Genomic DNA, 22,039 nt, shown 5'->3' with positions numbered 1-22,039 from the left:
AGCAACCTCCAACTCCTGGGCTCAAGCGAGTCTCCTGCCTCAGCCTCCCAAGTAGCTGGGACCACAGGCGCCCGCCACAACGCCCGGCTGTTTTTTGGTTGCAGCCGTCATTGTTGTTTGGCGGGCCCGGGATTCGAACCGGTCACCTCAGGTGTATGTGGCTGGTACCCCAGCCGCTTGAGCCACAGGTGCTGAGCCTCTCCTCCCATTCCTAACTGGCCCCCTCCCTCTGGGACTCTGAAACAAACCCCTCTGAGTTCCAATTCCAACTCTGCACTCCCTAGCTGTGCCATCTGCAGCAAGCCATTTATCCTCTGGGCCTCGGCTTCATCCCCTGCAAAGTGCAGGTGTTAAGGGCACCTACTTCACAGGGTCGTGCAAAGCTGAACAGGTGGACCCCATGCATACAGCACATGCCTGGCACTCCCTCAGTGCTCAGGAAGACCTAATCATTGTCACGTTCTCATTATTTGCCTCCAGGTCCCTGGACACTACAGGTAGGAGCCTCCACGTCCTGGGGCTTGGGTGCTGGATTAAGGGAAGCTCCAGCTCTGCAGCCCAGTTTGGGTCCTGCCTCCTCTGAGACTCACTGGGTATTCTCGGTGCACATCAATGTCAGCAGGCAGGACAGTCATGGAGGGACAGAGGCCGGGACCCTCGCTGGCGCTGGTCCAGAAATGCTGCTGGCTGGAGTTGGCACAGTCCTGCTGCAGGGTGCACCTGGAGCGACACCACAGGGTCAACACCCGGTCAGCTCCTCCTGCCCACCACTGCCCTCCCGGCAGCCACGACTGCTGTTGCTGTCCCCTCACCGTGTCTCCAGGGCGCACCATCCACAGTAGGCGTCCGCCGCACCCACACAGTCCCCACAGGTGGCGTACACATTGCAAGCAGCAACCTTCACCCTGGCCATCTGGGAGCAGAGGCAAGGGCCCAGCTGAATGGGGCTGCTGGCTCCTCCCTCAGGGAGGCAGTAGGGTCAGCAGGACAAGCGCCATGAGAGGCTCAGCCCCATAATGGGAGACGTGGGAGACAAGGCTTCCTGGTGGAGGGCAGGGCTGTGCTGGGAGGTGGAGGGCAAGGCAGAGTCAGCAGATGCAGGGGATGGGAAGGAGGCTGCTCCCGGTGGGGGGTGGGACAGGGACAGCGTGTGCAAGGGCCAGGCAAGTAGGAGAGCTCAGCACGTGTGGAGTCCCAGGCAGGCTGAGGCTCTGGCCTTACCTGATGGGACGTCATCAGATAAAGGTAACCAGGGTCTGCTGGGTCAAACTGCATGATGTGGTGCACAGGCTCCCCATAGGCCACCGTCACCACCCGCCTGCTCACCACCTGCATGCTCTCGTTCAGACTGATCTGTGGGGGTGGCGGAAGTCAGGGTGAGGGTGCGCCAGGAGGTGCCCACAGCGGGGAGGGGCCAAACACAGGAGAACCTGACCCACGCCTGGGGCCTCCCCTATCCCGTCTCAGGCCCAGCCAGGAGTGGTGGGAAACGGCAGGCCCAGACGGGAGGGTGGTGGGTCCTGCTTCTACACCCTTGCCTCTGCTGTGCCTCACCAGGGACATCCTCCTGGCACCTCTCACTCTGTGAATATGCATGAGCTTTACAGTTCATAGACCATTCTCTGGGAGACTGTTTGGGGTCATGGCTAAGAGCAGGGACTTGGGGTTGAGTTCTGGTTTTGAGGTTTACGAGCTGTGCAAATGTCTAAGTGGCACTTCTCCCCCTCGGCCTTTTTCCTGAGCTAATGGGGCTAATGAAGGCACCTACATCTACATGAGATGTAGGCCATGCCCTGGCGGGGTGGGCCTCATCCCTCTCCTCTCACATCCATTTCACAGATGAGGAAACTGAGGCCCAAAGGGGCCAAAGGATTTGGCAAGAGTCACCATATGAAGAATCGCCAGGGCTACGATGATGTAAATCCAGGCTTGTCTGACCCAAGTTCAAGGCTGAGGCTGAGGGCTGTGGGGTGTCAAGGTTTAGGGAGGAGGAAGATCAGGACTAGCTGGGGCCTTGAAGCTTCTCAGGCTTGGAGGACCCTCTACATATCTTCCTAAGGTCTGGCAATGACCATCAAACTCTGCCCCTTCTCACCTGACCCCACTTATTCCCAAGCTTGTCCTCCCCTGAGACCTCTCAAGGCCCTGAGAGCCCTGGGTCTGAAGGTCTCAAAGTGGGGGCCAGTGGTCTAGATATCTCCCTGAGTCAGCTCCCTAGAGCTTCCTGCCCCCTCACCTTTCTCTCTCCAGGCTCCAATACCCTTAGTGACTCTCTTCTGCTTATAGAATAAATTTGTTCTGGCATTCAAGGCCCTGATGATCTGACCCTAAATTACCCATTCCCCCCAGCCTCTCCACTCACAGATTCCAGCCCCCAGGCCTTAGGGAGTATAGCACAGGCAAAGTGGGAGACCTGACCAAAGGGAGCATAGCCTTTGCCTGTGCTATGCTCCCTTCCGGAATATTCCTCTCCACTCTCCTTCTAGTAACAAGCAGATGTGGCCCAGAAGCCCGCCACACACTTTCTCTCCCCAGGCTTTGTCCCTGCCTGAGACATCCCTCCTCCCACGTGGTCTCTTGGCAGAGCCTGGCAGATCAGGCCACTGCCCCCACTTCACCTCCCACCTCCAGGTAATCAGCAGACTCTCAACTCATTTCCACTCCTTCAAACACTTATTAGGCACCTATTGTGCTCTGAGGCCTGGGCTGAGTGTTGCCATTAAACCGGGAGCAGTGACGAGGTGACAGGACAGACAGCACCCTGAGCAGGGCAGAGGGGAAGAGGTTCCAGACTGAAGCACAGGGTGGGCTCTGGGCCAGCTGGACCTGGATTCAACCCCATCTCTTGTGAGATCTAGGGGCAGTCATTTCCCCTCTCAGAGCCTCAAGGGCCACCTGTGACCTGGGGCTCACACCCCTGCCTCCCTCATTTAACCCCTGAGAATTAAATGAGATGATGCCCATGACGTGCCCGCACCCTTGGAGACCCTGGGTAGACAGTGGGTGCCTGACAACTGCCGCTTCATGGGTGGGTGTGGAGGAGGCCCTAACAAGTTCCAGGCATCCCAGCTCATCTTCCCCAGAACAGACAAGACTCAGAGGACAGAAGAAACCGCCCTTGGGTCAGAGCTGGAGTGGCAGAGCCAGGAGCCCAATTAAAGTATCCGGCCCCGTGCTTGCTTCGGCAGCACATATACCAAAATTGGAACGATACAAAGAAGATTTGCCTGACCCCTGTGCAAGGATGACATGCAAATTCATGAAGCGTTCCATATTTTTTTAAATGTGTTCTCATGTTGCAAAAAAAAAAAAGTATCTGGCCCCAAAACATGAGCTCCATGGACCACTGCCACCTCCGTCTCAGAACCTCGAACCCCAAGCCCCACCTCCTTGCTCTCCCCCACTGCTGCTGTGGGGTCCTGGGGCCAGGCCAGTGGGGACTCTAATCCCCACCCCCAGGCAGCAGGGTGTTTGCCCAGGCAGCTGAGAGGAATTGGATTATCAGATCTGAGTCAATTAGGCTGGCCTGGTGCACAAACGGAGCAGCTGACCTTCCCAACGAGGAGGGGTGAGAGGTGGCTAGGGTGGGGGTAGGAACAAGGCTTCACCTGAGGGCCCAGCCCAGACCCCAGAGGAGGGAAATCTGATTCTGTGCACCCCTTCCCAGCTTTGGAAATCTCAGAGACAGGGGCCAGGGTATTATAAAGTCCAGAAACTAGTCACTTTGGGGAGGGGTGGCTGGCAGGGTTGGGGAGGAGATACAGAGGACAGCTCTGCTTACCAGGAGGTGGTCTGTACTCCATCAAGCCCCACAAGAGCTTATAGCCCCTAACAGATGGGAAAACTGAGGCCCAGAGAGAGAAGTGTGTTGCCCAAGGTCAAAAGGCCAGCAAGTGACAGAGGAGGACACTTGGACTCAGATCCATATTGCTTCAAAGCCCCAGTCCTAGAAACCCTCACAGAAGGGCCCTCTCTGAGCCACGGACTCCCTGGTTTCCAGGCCATACCCCACTTAGGGGCAACAGTGGGGAAAACAGATGTGAAAAATGCTTTGTAAACCGTGACATGCTAGGCAGACAGGAGGAACAAAAATCAAACTGGATTTGTAGAGGTTACATGGCCTTGGCCCACTCCAGCCCGGCCTACCTTGAGAAGCCTCCCATTGACCGTGCCCAGGAAGACGGCAGTGTAGTTGTTGACGCTGGCCACGGCCACGGAGGTGAGGCCTGGGGCTCGGAACACGGGCGTGGCCTTTAGGGGCCGCAGGATGGACAGCGGGTGCTGCAGGTGGGCGGCACCACAGTCCAGCTGCTCCTGCTGCAGCTAGAAGAGGAACAGCACATCAGACCTCCTCCGTTCTCTTCTTTGGCTCCCTGCCCACACAATCCGTTAATATCTAAAACCGCGACATCAGAGCTTTCAAGTCTTGCTCCTACTTCACATTCCCAGCTCTGGGCTGAGCCCCAAACACAACTGGGACCCTTTCCACAACCCCAGGACTGGCCCAACTATCCAGAAGAGATGACATTCGAGGTACGTGTGAGGGAGGTAAGAACAGCAGTGAGGGAACAAGGTCAGTCTCGACTTTTAGGAGGTAAGGGAAGTCAGAAAGGGTGACATCTATACCCCTACGCCTTGGAGCTGACCCTCCTAGCTCATCACAACAGGCAGGGCAGAGGAGTTCAGGCAGATTATTTGAGGTCCTTGTCTGCCTTAACTTACCTGCTGACACCCAAGAGGCGTCCCTTCTGCCTTGGCTGTTTTCCTATAGCCCTGGCTGGGTCTGTGTGTCCACAGCAACCACGGGCTCTCCTCCTGCCACCCTGACCTCTGGACCACCACTCTCAGCCCCTGCAGCTCACAAGTGTCCCTATGCTGAGCCCCCATCCTTCCCCAACCACTCATCCTTCATCTGCCCACATGACAGGGGTCAAACTAAGGCCAGATGTGCCCAAGTGCTATGCCCATGTTGGCCCAGTGCTGGCCACGCCCTCCAGCCCCAGCTATTGGGATCCCAACAGCTGAGGGAGGGGACCCTGGTCCCTGGCTATTCCTGAACCTGCTCCAGCCTTCCCTGCCTTTTCCTGCATCTTGTTAGAACTTTCAAATTTCCTCACACAATTTGCACAAAAGTATAAAACAGGTCTCTAGGAAGCGCCTCTGAGATAGCACGTGTGCAAATCCACGCAAGTGCAGGCACGAGGTGGTGCAGAAGCATGAACAAGGGACCTATCCTGGTGTCTGCGGTATTGAGTATGTACATTATAGCTCAGAGTCCAGGAGAGCAGCCCCCACCCCTGGTGACACCATAAGCCCATATCAATTAAGAGAAAAGTCACCAGATGTAACGCTATTCAGGCAAAACTGGTGCATAAGTGATCATGACAGTAAACATAATAATAGGCTATGTCAATGGGAAATTACACTGCCAGTGTAATCCCAGGCCAGTGCATCAACTCTGGGAATCCTGGCAGCCCTATTAGGTGAAACTGAGGCTCAGAGGGGAAGATTGCTAGCTGCAGGGCCTGACAGCCTACATGAGCCCACACCTCAGTTATACCTGGACATCAAAGGCTCTGAGCAAGGACTCAGGGAGGCATCAGAACCATCTGTAAGGTGAAGCATCGGAGAGATTTCTCTTTTTAAATTTCTTGTCTGTGTTTTTTGCAGATCTTAACTACTGACGATGTACTCATCTGGTTGCAATGTTCAGCTGCTTTTTAAAAGACAATAAATAATGGGTTTTCTGTCTTTGGATAAATAAACATAGTTGAGGACCAGTGGGCTTCTAGGCTGGGCTCTTTCCCTGCATGTCCTGAGAGGCCAATCCCTGAGCCTGGAGTGGGACTGTGAGTGCCCTGGACCAGAACCCATGAAGGGATTGTCTTCTAATGGATGAATGTGGGAGACCTGGGCAAGTCACTTCACTTTTCTGAGCCTCAGTTTACTTAACTGTAAGATGAGTCCATCTACAGGACCTACCTGTGTAGCGGCTGGGATGAGATGATACGTTTTGTTTTGCTTTTTAGAGACAGAATCTCCCTGTGTCACCCAGGCTGCCATACAGTGGCCCTCACCACAGCCTCCAATTCCTTGGCTGAAGTGATCCTCCTAACTCAGTCTCCCGAGTAGCTGGGACCATAGGTGCACACTACCACACCCCACTTATTGTTTTTATTTTTTATAGAAATAGGGACTTCGCCTCAAGCAATCCTCCCACCTTGGCCTTCCAAGTTGCTGGGATGAGAGAATTTGTTGTAAAGTACTTACACAGTGCATGGCCCATGGTAAGTGCCCAGAAGTGTTAGCTGAGGCTATTGTGTTTCAGACATGATTCTTGCTAATATCATTATTATACAATAAAATGCCTCCAGATGGGATCCTCTCACCTGGATGGCTCTCCCAGGTCCCCTCTTGTCCCGGACATTTTCCATCCCAAATATAAGTGCCAGAGGCTGGGCGCAGTGGCTCACCCCTATAATCCTACCATTCTGGGAAGCCAAGGCAAGAGGATCACTTGAGCTCCGGAGTTTTAAGAAAGCCCATCTCTAGTAAAAATAGAAAAACTAAGCCAGGTGTTATGGTGGGAGCCTGAAGTCCCAGCTACTTAGGAGGCTGAGGCAGGAGGATCACTTTAGCCTAGGAGTTAGAGTTTGCTATGAGCTAGGCTGAGGCCACGGCACTGTTGCCTGAGCCAACAAACAAAACAAAACATAGCTGCCAAATGAGCCCTTCAAAAATGCAAAGGAACTATCCCCTGCTTAGAGCCTTCCAGCGGTTTTTCAGGACACTCAGAAAAAATTCTGAACCCTAAATCCTCCCACCTGGCTAGGTATGACCAAACTTCTGACTCTAGCCCCCTGCCCCCTCAAGGTCCACTTTGCTGGGCACCAGGCATCATGGCTGGGTCCTGTCTTTGCTGCCCCTTCTGCTTGGAGTCCACTCCCCACACTGTCACATAGTGGTCCTGCTTCTCCTTCCGCTCCAGCCCTAACCTACCTGACTTCATCCTGTGTGTGTCCAAGTTAAAGACAGCCCCGGAAAGTGGGTGTGGAGTTACCCCTCCAGCTGCAGCTCCCGGACCTGGCTCCTGCCCTGAGCAACCCTTTAGCGGCAGGGTGAAGGTGAGGTGGGCTCACTGCAGCTGGGAGGAACTTTTCCTAAGGGTTCACTAAATCTAGATTACTTGTATCACTAAAAAATAAGTTGTTTTTAAAATTTAAATTGTGATCCTTTCTCCAGGGGATATGGGTTCTGAGAAGGGAGACTGGCAGGCCTTGGATGACAACGTCGTCGGGGTTTTCTGCCCGGGGCCCTGTGATGAGGATCCCCGCCCAGCCAGGGTTGGGGGTCCTGGGAAAAGCTGGAGCAGGCGCCCAGCTGGGGTGATCCATGGGCCAGGGCAGCAGGGGGAGGAGGGAGCACGCTGGGAACGCGGCCCCCCCTTGCTGCCCGCCCTGATGTTCACAAGCCATTAATTCTGCACCGAAGGAATTTTCTAAAAAACCTTTCCCCCAACTTTTTTTTTTTTTTTGATCCTAAAAATAAAATTAAAAAAAAAATTTTTTTTAAAGGAGAAGTAAGCCATCGGCGGCTCCAGATGACATGTCTCTGATGGGGAAGCTGGCTTTCCAACTGCCAGGGGAAATCACAAGGCTGCGAAGTGGCTCAGAACAACGGAAGCCTGGCCCAGTGGGAAATGTGCCCCTTGGGGGAGGGGTATAAGTGGCCCCTTCTTGGTCCTGCAGGGGACAGGGATTTCAGAGACCTGTCCTAAGCCTGGCCTCAGCCGAACTTGGTCTCCAGGGGCAGTTAACTCCATGGGTCCAAAATACCACCCTGACCCCATCACACTGCCTGAAATTCCTCCACAAGCACCACCCTCCTCCCCGTCTGACTTAGGATGGGTCTTTCAAAACTCAAATTCCCCTGAGAGCAGGGGAGAGCTGGACTATCCCAGCAGCCCCCTCCAATCTGCAAGAGCTATTTTCTCCAGCACGAAGCTGGTCAGCCCCTCCTTGATGAAACCCGGCTCTGAATGTCCTCAGGATCAAGCACCAGCTCTCTAGTCTGGCATTCAAAGCCTTTGTGCTCCAGCTCCTCCCAACTGCTCAGGGCTCTGATCTAGGTTCTTCCCTCCACCCCACTCATTGCCCCTGCCACACCCATCTCTGCAGGTCCTCAAACATGCCCACACTTTCCTGCGGGGACCCCTGCACCTTTGTAAATGCTGTTCACCCAGCCAATGACCATTCTACCCCTCTGAGCCAATGGTACTTCCCTGGGCACTTCAGTCCTCCTTGTCTGGACCCACACTGTTTTAGGAGTGCCTAAGCAGCAAATTTTTAGACAGCCTTCAAGATGTGGCTTGAAAAAAATCTCCTCCTCCCCAGGATGGCACTGTGCTGGCCACCACTTTCACATTTATCATTATAGCATATGAATGAGCTTCTCCAGGGTGTTTACTAAATGAAACTAATTTTGACTAAAGTGTGAATGACTGTATTCAGCCACTTCCTTTGCAAGCTGAGTAACTGAGAGTAACATGGCCATGATGGGTGCTAGAGAACTGAGGGGTAACTATGGGCCACGTATGTGCTTACAGCATGTTTGGCAACACAGGGGAGGTGGGTGTTCAGGCCCAGGCAACACCTGGCTGCTAGTTTTGGTTCCTCTGAGAACCTCAGTCTATCTGTCTCTAAAGTGGGATGAACAATGGCCACTGATTTCAGCTTTTTTCTGACAGCAGGAGGCCCCCTCCCTCTCCAATTGGCTGCCTCCTGGGGCCAAAGCTCAGCTCTGCCCACTCTCACATTAAAACTCTGACATATTGATTTTACTACCAACTGTAATTGTGTTGACTTTCCCTCCCCAGGAAGCCAGGTGGAGGGAGAGAGCTTCAAGAGCTCAGACTCTCAGGCTTCACATCCTGCCCACAGACCCCACAAAGCCTCAGTCCCACCACATGTGGCACTCTGAAGAGGATTGGGCAATAATGGTGGGCACTGTGGCAGGCTGCAAAATCCAGTAGTTCCCTCCCAGGTATAGACTGCACAGCTACCATACCGGCTGTTGGGGCTTTGTACTTGAGAAGTGAGGGCACCTTCCTGCCTGGAGTTTTTGATTGTTTATGACCCCGGGAAAGTCAGGCTTTCTTGCCAGGGAGCAGAAAGCACACAATCGCTTTTGGGTATTAAGACTGCAGGGTGGCTGGCTGCAGCTCACCACGCCCTGGCCAGGGCCTGGGCTGCCTCCAGCCCCCAATGCCTCCTGAAGCACAGTCCTCTCCCATTTATCCTCCAGAGCAGATGAGGGAGCTTTTAAAACTGCAAAGTGTAATGCAACATGGGAGCTTGAAAAAGAAAGAGGACATTTGTGGAATAAAGTCTGGAGTTTAAAGAACCATTGGTGGTGTCTTAGTTTGACAAATGTCCATGGTAATGGTAAGACAACAGCAATGGGGCAAACTGGGGGAAAGGTATGCAGGAAGTGTACTTTTGTAACTTGCTTGTGAATCTAAAACTATTCCAAAGTTAAAAGTTTATTTTTTTAAACAAAACAGGTCATATCCCCTCTGCAGCTCAACAGCCTTCAGTGGTTCCCTAGTGCTTTCAACCTAAACCCAAACTTTGTCCCTGGGACCTCAAGGTGTTGCTCCATCAGGCTCTGACCTCTGTGGCCTCTCTGAACCCTGGAATTGGCCAACTCCTCCCTCAGAGGGTACAGCCAGGTAGAGCTGGTGTCTCTGGGCTTCCTTGAGTGGGCTGATTTGGCATTTGCTCAGCAGTTGCCCTCTGAAGACCAGGACCTGAACAAATGCAGGCCCTGCGGCCATCAGGGCTGGAGAAGGCCCTACAGACAAGGAGGGGGTGCGAGCAAGGACCAGGCAGGGAACTCAGACTGTGGGAGGCCTTGAGAAAAGGGCCACTAAACCCTGCAGGATTATCGTTTCCTACAAAGCTCAGTCAGTCCCTCGATCCCTTTACCCTGCAGCACTCCTCCCTCTACCCTTCTTCAGCCACTCCAGGAGTCAAAGGCGGCAGTATTCTCAAGGTCAAACAGGCCAACAGTGGGCACATGGCCAGTCAGGATTTGAAGCCACATCTGTAATTCCCAAGTCCAATTTCCTTCCTCCCACTTCAGCACACGCTGCCTCGTGGAACACTAGAGTTCCACCCAGATGACACCTTCACTGAGGGTAAACTGAGGCATGGAACAAGCCAGGGGCCTACTGTGGGCCAGACCTGGGAGGGGGCAGCATGCACTTGGTTCTGGGTGGCCTCTGGCAACAGCCCCCATGCCAGGGAAGAAACTAACTGCCTGTTGCTGAGAAAGGAAATACCAGCACCTCCCAGGTGACCAAGATGCTTCCTGGAGGGGCCAGAGTGGGAGGGGATGGCCATGCAGGCCAAATAACCACAGTCAGGAGTACTGGCCCTGCGCCACAGAGGAAAAGCAGTCTGGAGGAGTGCTTAGGGGAAACAAAGGCACAGAGAGGGTAGAGGCTTCCTCAGAAACACAGAGTGTGGCAACTCCCTGGCTGGCCCTAGACTGCCCAGACCAGGCAGGACGAAACAGACAAATGGCAAAGGACAGCAGCTCTAGAGGATCCTTGCAGGATATCAGACAGGCCTGCCTCAGTTTCCCTGACCCTCTGGAGGAGATGGTTCACCCAGCACCACGACTTTGAGATCATGCAGGATAGCTGGTCCCCACCTGGAAGGGCTGTGTGAACCAGCCAGCCAGGCCTCCCTGGGGGATACCACATGGCCAGGGCATGAGATGCCTGCCCACCTGCAAGAGGCACAGCTGGAGCGACAGGCCCCAGGCTGAGGTCAGAGGCCTGGCCGGGGGTGGAGGGGCCACTATGTGCTGGCACTGTGCACAGCAAGACCCTCCAGCCACACAAGCTTTTGAGGTGTCCCCATCTTAGAGATGAGGAAAAGGAGGCTCCTGATACGCTGAGTCTCATGGCACTCACTGTGGGATGCCCCACCCCTCCGAACCCTGGCCTCCTTATCTGTGAAGTGGGGACAATAGTGGCACCCACCACATAGGGCTGCGAGAAAGGGCTGGGCTCACAGCAGCCTTCAATACCGAGCACTGGAGGCGCTCAATCAATGTTCCCAACTAGCTATGCAGGCTCCCAAGGACAGGGACAAGCCACTCCACCATTTCCCTGAAGTCAAGCCTCCGAGGCCCTGACTCATCACCCTCACCCAGGACAGAGTGGTAGGAGCTCTGGCCGAGGCTTGCTGTGCTCCGGCTGCCTGGGAACCCCCGCCACAGCTGCTGACTCAAGCAGCCATTGTTTTGTTAGCTGGACGCAGGCCCCCCAGACACTCAGCTCCCCCTTCTTGAAGCTGTTTCTCATTCCGGCCCAGCCTGGCCCCATTTCTCGCTCCCCTCCCCCCTGTCCCAGAGGAGCCACAGTGTGGGCTGGGCAGCCAGCGGCTCTTGCCTGCCCCCCCTGCGACCAATGGGGGGTGGGGTGGCAGAGTACTTCCCTCCTCACCCTGAATGGGTTCTGTTCCAGCTCCTGCCCCTGGAAGGATTCAGATCAGGAGCTGAGGGACAGCTACCTCTCCTAGAACCCGGGCCATCCTCCTGGGCCTGGAAGGACTTGGACAGTCATTCATGCTTACACCCCTTCCCTAGCCCCTGGCCTTCTGGATGTGTGCCTTGTCTTGGTCTGGTGCTTGTGCCTGGCCATAGGCAACACCCTCCTCAAGAAACCCCAATCATCTGGTCCTGGAGTCATCATAGACACAGCAGCTTGGGGCCCTCAGCAAACATCTGTGGGCTGGCTCCCATGTGCTGGGGACATGGAGCTTGCATGAGCCCTCTCTCTGGCTGCTCACAGACCAGCTCTGAGGTTCAGTCCAGATGGGAAGGGGCAGGTTTATCAGAATAACAGTACAGTGGTATCAGCAACAAACGACGGTAACTGGCAGATACAAATGACAGTAACTGGCAGATACACCCAACCCACCTGTACTACCTCACGAAGCCCACCACACCCTGATGGGCTGACGCTACCTTACAACACAAGCAACTGAGCACCAAGAGTTGAGGCGACTTGCCTGGGGATACACAGCCAGCACAGCCAGATCCCAGCCTCAAACGCAGGCGGGCTGGCTCCAGCGTCCTCGCCTTAACCACAATCTCCCCACCCGCTGCTATCAGCAGCCACATACAGCTGCTGGGAAATCAGCCTCTTGAAGCAGGAAAGGCCCTGGGGGGCAAGCTGGGGAAACTGAGGCCCACCAAGGCAGTGGCTACTCCTGGAAGGCTCAATCACCTCAAACACAGATGGTGGCAGAGGGTAGAGAGGGTGTGGGGGTGGCCACCAATCCTTCTTGGCTCTCCTCCTGGACCTGGCCTCCACCCCAAGGCCTCTGCCCGCTGCTCCCCCATTATTTACCGATCAGAGCATAAAGTGCTACATGATTAACGCCCCCACTGGGGCCTTGCTGGGCCTCGTAATGGAGCTGCGAGCTTCCTCCCTCCTCCAGCGCAAGATTTATCGAGTTTCAGGGTAAAGGACAGTGGATGGGGCGGGGAGGCCTCCCTGGCCCAGCAGATCTTGGCGGCATCCAGTATCAGCAGAGAGTGGGCGGTGCAGAGCCCAGCCACTGGACGCCTGTCTAGGCGGCCTGTTTGGTTCAGCCCAGCCCAAACATGGCCTTTGGAAGGATGAAAATGGCTAGAAGACTTTCTGGGTCTGTCTCCACTTGGGGACCGGCTGGTTTCCATGGCAATCCCCACACCGTTGTCAGAGCTGGAGAGGCCCTCGGGAGTCACCTGGTCCAGCCACAGTAGGGGCTCTGGGGGAGAGTCTCTGCCTCTGGCTCTTGCCAGCACCTGGAAGGGCTAATGCGGGACAAGCAGCCACAGAATCCCTTCCGGAACCAGATCAGCTATGTCTCTCTTCTCCCCAAATCCTTGCTGGCTCCTCACAGCTCATAGGACAGTATCCAAATCCTTGGTCCATAGCAAGGCCCAGCACACTCTCAGCTTCATCTCTGCCTGCTCACCCAAGCCATGTTCCAAATCTCTAGGCCTTTGCTCCTGCTACATCTTCTGCCTAAAATGCCATCCCCAGCCCCAGCAGTCGAAGTTCTGCTCAACACCCCTCCTCTAGGAAGCCTTCCCAGACTCCCTCTGACAAGGCTGTCCACGAGTGGCACCAGGCATGGCGTACCTGCTGCAATGACTTCCTGCCTGGCTGCTCTGGGGGTTCCGGGAGAATAGGGGCAGGGTCTGACTCATCCTTATTGGGGCCTGTCAACACAGCTGAGTCTCTCCTCGCCTCATAGTCTCATGCTCTGAAGAGTCCTCTGTCCGGAGCCTGGCCAGGCGTGAGATGTTGCCAAGGAGGTGCTGGACTCTAGTGAGCCAGGGTGGAGACAGCTGTAGGCCTAGGGGCAGGACTCACTCCTGTGGGGGCTGAGCCCAGCCCAGGACCAGGCTGAGAAGCCCATACTACCCACAGGGGTGCAGCAAGGGCAGATATTCCCTGGGTCTCAGTTTCCTTACCTTTAAAATGGACTCATTCGCTCCTTCCCATCCCATATGACTCACACCCCTTCAGTCTATGATTTTGTAAGGACTAAGGAGCCAAGATGACAAGGAGCCAGATGCCCGCTCCACCCCTTGCCTGCTGTGTGACCTCAGGAAAGTCATCTAACCTCTCTGGAACTCGGTTTCCCCTTCTGTAGACTCAAAATAATATTCATCCCATTCACTTTCTGAGGAGATTCAAACACACCATATAAATAAAGTGCATTTGTAAAGAGCTGACAGAATAAAGGCTTCCTGCCATCCCACAGCCTAACTCAGGTCGGGAAACTGAGGCCCAGAAAGGAGAAGGGACCCCTCACGCCCGGGAGCACCTGCCCTTTGCCCCTTTCCGTATACGCCGTCCCTGCTCTCACTGCAGCAACCAGGATATGGAAACCAGCCTGTTTCCTTAATCACCACGGAAACCAGCATCACGGGTGGGCAAAGCAGACTCTGCAGATTCTATAGGAGCTGATGCTGCAGACTCATACACGGCCTCTGCTGAGTCCTGCCTCATTCCTGCCTGTGCTGACCCACCATTCAGATGGGGAAAATGGAGGCCCAGAGAAGCTAAGAGAGGTGCCCAAGCTGGAAAGGTATAGAGGCAGGATTTGAATAAAGGGAGTTGGCACCAGGGTCTTGCTCTCATCTACCACTCTGGGCCTGCCTTGATGTGGAAGTCCTGAAATGTGAGCATGTCATGACAAAGAGGTTCCATCCACCCTCCTAGGGAACCAGGACAGTGAGGCACTGCCCTGGAGGGGAGGAGGTGGTCTGCCCTGCCCCAGTCACAGCATAGTCCCAGTCTGAGGGTGGGACCCCATTGTCAATTTTGAAAGGGGTCTGTCAAGTTATAATTCACATGGACATTCTGCCCACATCTCTCTTTTGCACACCCAAAGGGCCAGAGGGCTCACTCCTCCAGAGCCCAGGTGCCTTCTGCCTCCCCAACTTCCTTAGGAGGGCATACCAGCCAGTCCACACCCCAGCTTATGGCCTGGCCTCTGGAGATGCTCCACCGGCCTCACCCCATTCTGGGCCTGAGTCACTGCAGCTCTGAGGTGCTATCACAGAAAGGGTTTTGTACAAAGTGCTGGGCTGGAAAGGGAACCCTGTAGAGAGCCACTACCAACCAGACCAGAAAGCCTGGCTACGGATCCCGACTCCCACTAACCAGCTGTGTTACCCAGGGCAAGCATTATCCCTCCTCTGGGGCTCAGTTTCCTTTTCTGTAAACTGGAGATAATAATAAAATCCCTGACCCATGGAGGGGACAGCCAGGAAATCCAATCTGTAGGTGCCTATGCAGTGCCGGCTGAGTGCTGCTGCTCAGCTCGCAAGCTCAGTGGTGTGATGGTTTTTATTCCATGCCCAGAGTCCACAGGCCACTTGCTCTTCTCACACCCGCCATGGATCAGCAGATACTCAGCCCGACGCCTCAGCCTCATCACAGGGCCTGCTCTGCCCACCTCAGCTCGTGTCTTCCTGCCTTTGAGTGCTGCTGAGGCTGGGGCAGCACCAGGCATGCCTTGCCACTCTCCTCAGTCACCCATCCATCCCAGTTTGCCAGTGCCTAGACACTCCCTCCTCTGAGTGCCCTCTGCATGGCCAGCCGTTCCAGAGACTGAGCACACTTTTCCACATCCTCATACTAACATCTCCACTGCCACTTTCTGGGCTCTGGGTGTGAGGTTTTAGTCTCCCCACATCCTCAGATGGCAGCAGTAACTGTTTTGTAAAGAGAAAGCGTGAGGCTCAGAGAAGATGCATGGCTGCCCCTAGGTCACACAGCCAGCAGAACAGGATTCTGCTTTACGCCCATGTACCTGGGAGTGAGACATTCTCAGGGCTGGCAGGGAGTTAACTGTCTCCTGGCCCAAGCCTTGTCCGCCTTTCTAGGCTAAAAGGTCATCCCCACCAACCGTGCTGAAACCTCCTTTCCTAAACCCAGCCAAGTGTCTCTGCTCCCACTCTTGGGCTTGGGGAGTTCGTTCCCAGCTCCCAGCAAAAATCCGAAAGTAAAAGGCCCATCTTGGAAGCTCTCTCTCCCTCCACCCCCACCTGGCATCTAAGCCCCTAAATTGGTGCAAAAAAACTGCCATCTTGACAAGACGACGGGCACCCACCCACCGCTTGCCAGTTTAAAACTGCCGGAGGGCTTTTTTTCCACCTTTACTATAAAAAGATACCTTGAAAAAGCAGCTTTGGCATTTGCCTGTTGCTTTTCCTTTTGTTTTAAAAATACAAATATTGGCCAGGCAGCAGTGGCTCATGCCTACAACTTGGCATTGGGGAGGCTGAGGAGGGAGGATGGCTTGAGGCCAAGAGTTCAAGACTAGCCTGTGGAACACAGCAAAACCCCATTTCTACATATACAAAAGAAATTAGCCCCACATGGTGGGGCATGCCTGTAGTCCCAGCTACTTGGGAGGCTGAGGCAAGAGGATCCCCTGAACCCAGGAGTTAGAGGTTACAATGAGATGGAATTGCACCATTGCACTCTAGGCTGGGAGCCTGACTCAAAAAAATGTAAAAATGAACATATTATGGTCATTCAAAAGTTGAGGAGGCTGGGCATGGTGGCTTATGCCTGTAATCCCAGCACTCTGGGAGGCCGAGGCAGGTGGATTGCTCTGAGCTCACAGGTTGGAGACCAGCTACAGAGATACCTTGTCTCTAAAATATAGCCGGGCATTGTGGCGGGTACCTGTAGTTCCAGCTACTCAGGAGGCTGAGGCAAAAGAATCACTTGAGCTCAAGAGTATGAAGTTGCTGTGAGCTATGACACCACAACATTCTACCAGGGGGCGACACAGTGAGATTCTGTCTAAAAAAAAAAAAGTTGAGAAAAAAGATTTGGGGAAGCCAGTTAGACTCAGGTGCCCCCACCTTGCTGGGTGACTCTGTGCCTCAGTTTCCTCCATCAACAGCATGTGATAACTTCCCAACTTGCTTGCACTTCAGGCTATTATGTGAAAAAAGGGAGATATGAACACGCAATGGAGGCTGATTTCTTCACTCTTACGATTTCCAGCAGCCCGAAATACGCTGAAAACAACCAGGGACAAAGCTGGGGCCCTCCCGGGCTGGGGGAATGAGGTGCTCTCCCTCTGACCTCACACCTGAGCAGCAACTCCCTTTGTGCTCTTCAAGGAAGGTGGAGGGGAGCCCTTCATTGTCCTAAAGGGGAAGCAGGGGCCACATCCTGCCAGCTGGGAAATGGAAAGGCAGAGGCCTCCGCAACTGTGCCCTGGAGCTATGCGCAGCTTGAGGGATTCCTGGCAGGGTCCAGGGGCCCTTATGAGGCCCCAAAAGTAGGGGCAGGAGGTTGAGTTTCTAGAGGGCTGTCTAAGCCTCCTGTCTGCAGGTGAGGCAGCCCTGGAGACCAGATGGAAAGGCAGGGAAACGTCTCCAGGTGCAGCCCCATCCAGACCAGTGAGTGCCAGAGAAGTCAGGCAAGATAGGACTTGGGGGGCAAGGGGGTCTAGGTCCCTGGGACTCCCCAGACCAAACTCACCCTCTCCTCAGAGCCACCCCTGCCTCAGTCCCCACCCCATGGGCACCCACCTCTACCCTGTTGCTGGGCCCAACTCCAGCAGCTTTCTGCCACTCTACCCTGTTAGTCCCCACCATTGGGGCTGCATCCCACTCCCTGAATCTGTCCAGAACCCACCTGCCACACTCTATGCCCTTACCATGTCCCCAGAGAATAAGGCCATTCCTATGTCCCACCACAGGGCCTGGCACACAATAAGTGTTCAAGAAATATTTGCAACCAACAGACAGAATTGCTTCCCGGAAGGTGGCACCAGCCTCCCCACCACTCTCCCTGCTTCCATCTCTCCTTCTCACTACCTACCTATGATTTCCTAAAATAATATTAACAATAATTGCAGTCATGAAAAACGCGTGTACCGAGCACTCTGCTAACAGCTTTGTGTGTATTATCATTTAATCCCCACAATACTCCTGGGAGGCAGAGCTCCTATCAGCACTGCCACTCTGCAGAGGAGGAAACTGATGTCCTCACTGAGAGCATCACTCCTTTGGCTAAAACCCTTCATGGCTCCCGTGTCTCCAGGATAAAGTCCAGAATCTCCAAGACAGCCCACCTGCACCCCCAGCCCTTCTCATGCATTTCCTAATCCACTCGCCCAGCCACACACCCCAGTCCCCACTTCCTCTAGCCCACCTTGCTCCATGCTATGTTCAGGCCTTTGCACAGGCTGTCCCCTCTACCTGGACCCCTTTCCTCTCCTCTTGCAGCCTCTACCTGGCCACCTTCTGCTCACCCACCCACTTCCCCCAGATGCCTCCTCTGGACCCCCTCTGCCTGTGTCCTCCCCTCACAGCTTTGTCCCACGTGTTACAAGCACCGGCCACACATCTGTCCTCTGTTTGTACACATCATCCACAAAAGCAGACATGCTATCAAGTTACCATGGGACCCGCAGCACATGGCATGGGTCTGGGCACACGGTAGGGGCTTAGTTTTTGGAGGTATCCATCTGGGGCTAGAAGTAAGGAGATGGTGGGGTCTTTATTGCTGCAGAACAAGTTTGGTCACTGCTATCTAGGACCAAGCTAATAGTTCCCTAGAGTAATAAGAAGTAATAACAACTGATGCCTACCCCGTGCTGGCTGTGTGCAGTTTCCAGCACTTTACACTGATGAATTCATTTAGTCCTTAAAATCACCCTTTGTCATGAGGATTTGTTTTATTGTCCCCATTTTACAGGTTGAAGAAACTGATGCCCAGAGAGTTTAAGGTACTTGTCTAAGGTCACAAAACTGGGCAATGACACAGTAGGACTCGAACCCAGGCAGCCTGATGCAAAATCTAAGTCCCTAACCTATAACTGGGGAGCTGGCAACAGCCTGGAGCAAGAATTAAAGTCCCTCCCTCACACTCACCCATGCAACAGGCCCAGATCCAGGGCCTGGGGCACATCTGGGAGATAGTGCCAGTCACAAGATGAACACAGGTGTGAAGAACACAGGGAGGGTGACTAAGGAAGGCCTCAGAGGGAGGCCTCAACCGGGAGTATATGCTTGGTCTTAGAGGAGGCCACTCTGCCCCTGGGGCTGTATCCCTGTATCCTACAGGGAGAGGGAAGCCCCAGCCCCCTTCAGCAGGGTGAGTCACTGTACCAGGCCAGGCTGGGGACAAGGGACCGTGGGAACCAGGACAATTCTTAGCAGAGGGGGAGGGGAGAACCGTAGCTGGCCTGAGGAATGGCACAGATCAGCTGACACCAAGGAGCCCCGACCCAGGCCTTAGGTCTGCCCGAGGGAGGCCAGAGGGTGTCCAGGCCTCAGCCCGGCCCCCATAGGGCCTTCCCTCCATTCAGCAGTGGCTACAGAGCAGGGTTCCACTCCCCACTGCCCTCCTTCAGCCCTGAGACACCCCCCAGCCATGAGATGCCCAGACCCAGTCTTGCCGGGAATGTAGCTCTGGGGAGGAGAACTGTGGATGTCCCAATACAGCCTGGGCAGCCACCCCTGTCGGGCTGCTCCCTTGGACAGTCTGCTCTTCTTGCACTGTGACCTTTATTTTCCGGGTGGCTGGCTGGGTGGTGGGCAGCTATGGGCAGCCATGGGAGCTTGACTGTGGGAGAAGGAATCTGCGTTTTCTCAGAGCCCCAATGTTCAGCACATCCTCTGGGGAAGAATTAATCTCCTGAGAGTCTTACATAGCCTGAAGACCACAGAGGAGGGACGGGCAGGACCTCCAGGACAGCTCCCAAGTCACCAAGAGTCTGAGTTGGGCATTTGGCTGTGGGAGGAACAGGCTCCCTAGAGGAACGGCAAATTGTGGGCTTGATACGGGCTCCCCAGACTCAGGCCAGGATGGAGAGTGTGGACAAAGCCCAGGTGTCATTTCAGAACCTCATTCCTCAAGGTGACAAATAGGGACCAAAAGACCTACTTTCCAGGGCTACAGAAGTGACCCCTTGCTGGTGGACTTCCTTGAGGGGAACTGCACTATGTCCCCTCTGCACCGCTGTGTCAAGGCCCCCAAGGTCAACACACACACTGATACTCACAGCTGTTCCTCTTCCCCTGCCCAACCCAGGCTCGGACACCTGGCTCCAGACCACCCTGTCCACTCTGTAGTCCTCCCTGAGCCCCTCGGCCCTCTCTGGCCCCCATAATGCCCCTTTCCACCTTCCTCTATTCTCCTGACTGTGGCATTTGTACACCCCAGCTGCCAGGGACTCCCCCAGCACATACACTCACACACACACCCTCTGAGCTCTGTGTGCAGAAAGCAGCAAAGACTCGGCATTAAGAGCACAGGCAAGGCCAGACAGTCTGGATTCAAAGCCCACCTCTGCCAGTTCCCAGCTGTGTGATCTTGAGCAAATTACTGAGCCTCTCTGTGCCTACTTCTTCTGTATAATGAGTATGAGAATAGAGCCTACCTCAGAGAGTTTTTCTAGAACCAAGTTAGGACATGTGACACACTTAGTCCGTTCTCCACAGTGTAAGTGTTGATCCCATACTCCTGGGGCCTAGTACACACTAAGTGCTCAAATAATTGTTGAATGAGGGAATAAAAGTTGGGTTCAGGCAACCACTTGTTTGCCAACTGTGCAGTCTTCCCAGAGTACCTGCTGGTTCCCAAAGATCAGCGTCCCCTGCCACAGACCTCCAAGTGCACAACCAGGGCTGCCTTGGGGCACCTGAGCTTTGCGGTTCCTCTGTCCGCCCTGCACTCCTGCAGGCCGTGGCCTGCTGGCACATGGGCTGGTGCACACGCCCCTGTTGCTTCCACGTGCTGCCCCCCAACACACACACAGGCGCAAGGCTCTGATGCACACCTGTGTTCCCCTCTGCCACGCCCACCCACGCGTCTGCTAACCAGTACTAGCCTGACAGGCTCACACAGCCCTCCCAGACACACCCTGGGTCAGGCATGCAGGCATGCACCTGCGACCCCACGTGCACACCTGGGCTATATGCCCACCCTCTGCCCTCTTCAGTGAGCACCGAGATACCTGTAGCAAACTGGACCCCTCCTAGTACACCTAGGTTGCACACCTGTAAACCAGCTCTCACTCGAGTCCTCACAAGTGCCCACCTGCGCAATGCAGGTGCCAGTAATACCTCTAGGGGGACACCCATATCCTTGCTGCGCGCTGGAATCCTCATACACTCACACCTTCGACCTGCTCAGCACGGAATCCAACCAGTCACCGCGAGCTCACCCTGCGGGGCCCTTTTCCAGTGGATTTGGAGGACATACCTGGATATTGCGCTTGGGCTCGCAGGCTGGCCCGGTGCCCTGCACCACACTGTCCAGCACCGCCACCACGTCGGGTGCGGGCTCCACGAAGCAGGCAGTGCGCGCGGCGCGGATAGCAGCTCGCACGTCCGCGAAGCGAAAGGCGCAGAGCGCCGCGGGAGCCGCCCGGACCGCGGGGGCCCCCTGGGGCCTCTCGAAGACTGCAAAGAGCAGCTCACGTGCGGGGAAGACGGACACCAGGCGGCTGTAGAGGTCGCCGCGGCCCGCGCCGCCCGCGCACTGCAAGCCCAGCTGGATGTAGGACTCCGTGAGCTTCTTGGCGTCGCCGCCGGCGCCGCGGGGCAAGCAGATGCGCGCCAGTAGGCTCCGCGCCTGGCTCTCCTTGTCGCCCGCGCGCGCCTCGCTGTTGAGCGCCAGGTACGCGTAGGACGGTGCGCTCGGCGGCGGGTCGGGCGGGTGCAGGAAGGCGCGCACGAAGCCCAGCTTGTGCTGTTCTTTGGCGCCCTGCTTGATCTTGAGGATATTGTCGTCGGAGGGGTTGAGGTCGAAGGTGAAGAGCTTGGCCAGGTCGCCGCGCGCATCCAGAGAGCGTATGGCGATCTCGGGTGTGTTCTCGAAGCGGTGGTCCTCCAGGCTGCGATTGCGCGGGAAGAAGGCGCTGCCGTAGCCGGTGTACGTGGCGCCCACCAGCAGGCGGCTGCCTCCCGCGCCGGCGGCCGGTGGCAGCACCAGCCCCACGGTGGACGCGTTCGGGTGGTTGGCCGCCACGTTCAGCATGCTCGGGAACACGGTGACGGGCTCAGCCGGCGGCGCGGCGGGCGGGAAGTGCACTGCCACGGCTGAGATGTTGCCCCGGCGGCGCAGCTGGCAGAAGCCCTGGTAGATGGAACCGCACACGACCACCAGCCCCTGGCCAGGGTCCAGTTGCAGGATCTTGTTGTAGTTGTCGGTGAGGCGCCGCGGGTGCTCGCACGAAGCCTGGGGCAGCTGCGGGGCGTGACACAGGGGGCTATCGGCCACCGGCCCCACGGCCGCCTCGGCCTCCAGGCTCAGGTTGGCGCCCGACAGCTGGTAGAGGCGGTTGACGGCCGCCAGGTACACCGTCCCCGCCGCGCCGTCCAGGGCGAAGTTGTTGGTGGGCGTGGGCGAGGGGAACCGCCGCTGGATCTCCAGGGCTCCCACCCGCGCCGCCCCCAGGAGCAGCAGCAGGACCGGCAACTGGCACCG

General features: G+C 55.6%; 1 protein-coding gene and 1 non-coding gene across 2 annotated transcripts in view; one reads left to right on the top strand and one right to left on the bottom strand.

Annotated features, from left to right (window-relative positions):
• PLXND1 (plexin D1) overlaps nucleotides 1–22,036 on the bottom strand; it is a gene marked incomplete at its 5' end in the record, with an annotated part of 53,809 nt that extends 31,773 nt beyond the window's left edge. Inside the window, 5 exons of the mRNA XM_012809217.2 lie at nucleotides 591–720; nucleotides 813–913; nucleotides 1,222–1,353; nucleotides 4,147–4,323; nucleotides 20,813–22,036. Of these exons, the coding sequence (XP_012664671.1) occupies nucleotides 591–720; nucleotides 813–913; nucleotides 1,222–1,353; nucleotides 4,147–4,323; nucleotides 20,813–22,036 (1,764 nt within the window). The remainder of the gene's footprint in view (nucleotides 1–590; nucleotides 721–812; nucleotides 914–1,221; nucleotides 1,354–4,146; nucleotides 4,324–20,812) is intronic.
• Nucleotides 3,173–3,279, top strand: LOC111727353. The gene has a single exon (XR_002774928.1). It is a non-coding gene; the product is annotated as a U6 spliceosomal RNA (small nuclear RNA).
• Nucleotides 22,037–22,039: the final 3 nt, after the last annotated feature.

The sequence above is a fragment of the Otolemur garnettii genome, unplaced genomic scaffold (assembly GCF_000181295.1).
Source record: "Otolemur garnettii isolate 467f Iridium unplaced genomic scaffold, OtoGar3 scaffold00101, whole genome shotgun sequence".
NCBI lineage: Eukaryota > Metazoa > Chordata > Mammalia > Primates > Galagidae > Otolemur > Otolemur garnettii.
Note: the sequence above shows the minus strand (reverse complement) of the source record. Positions and strands in the feature narration are given on the sequence as shown.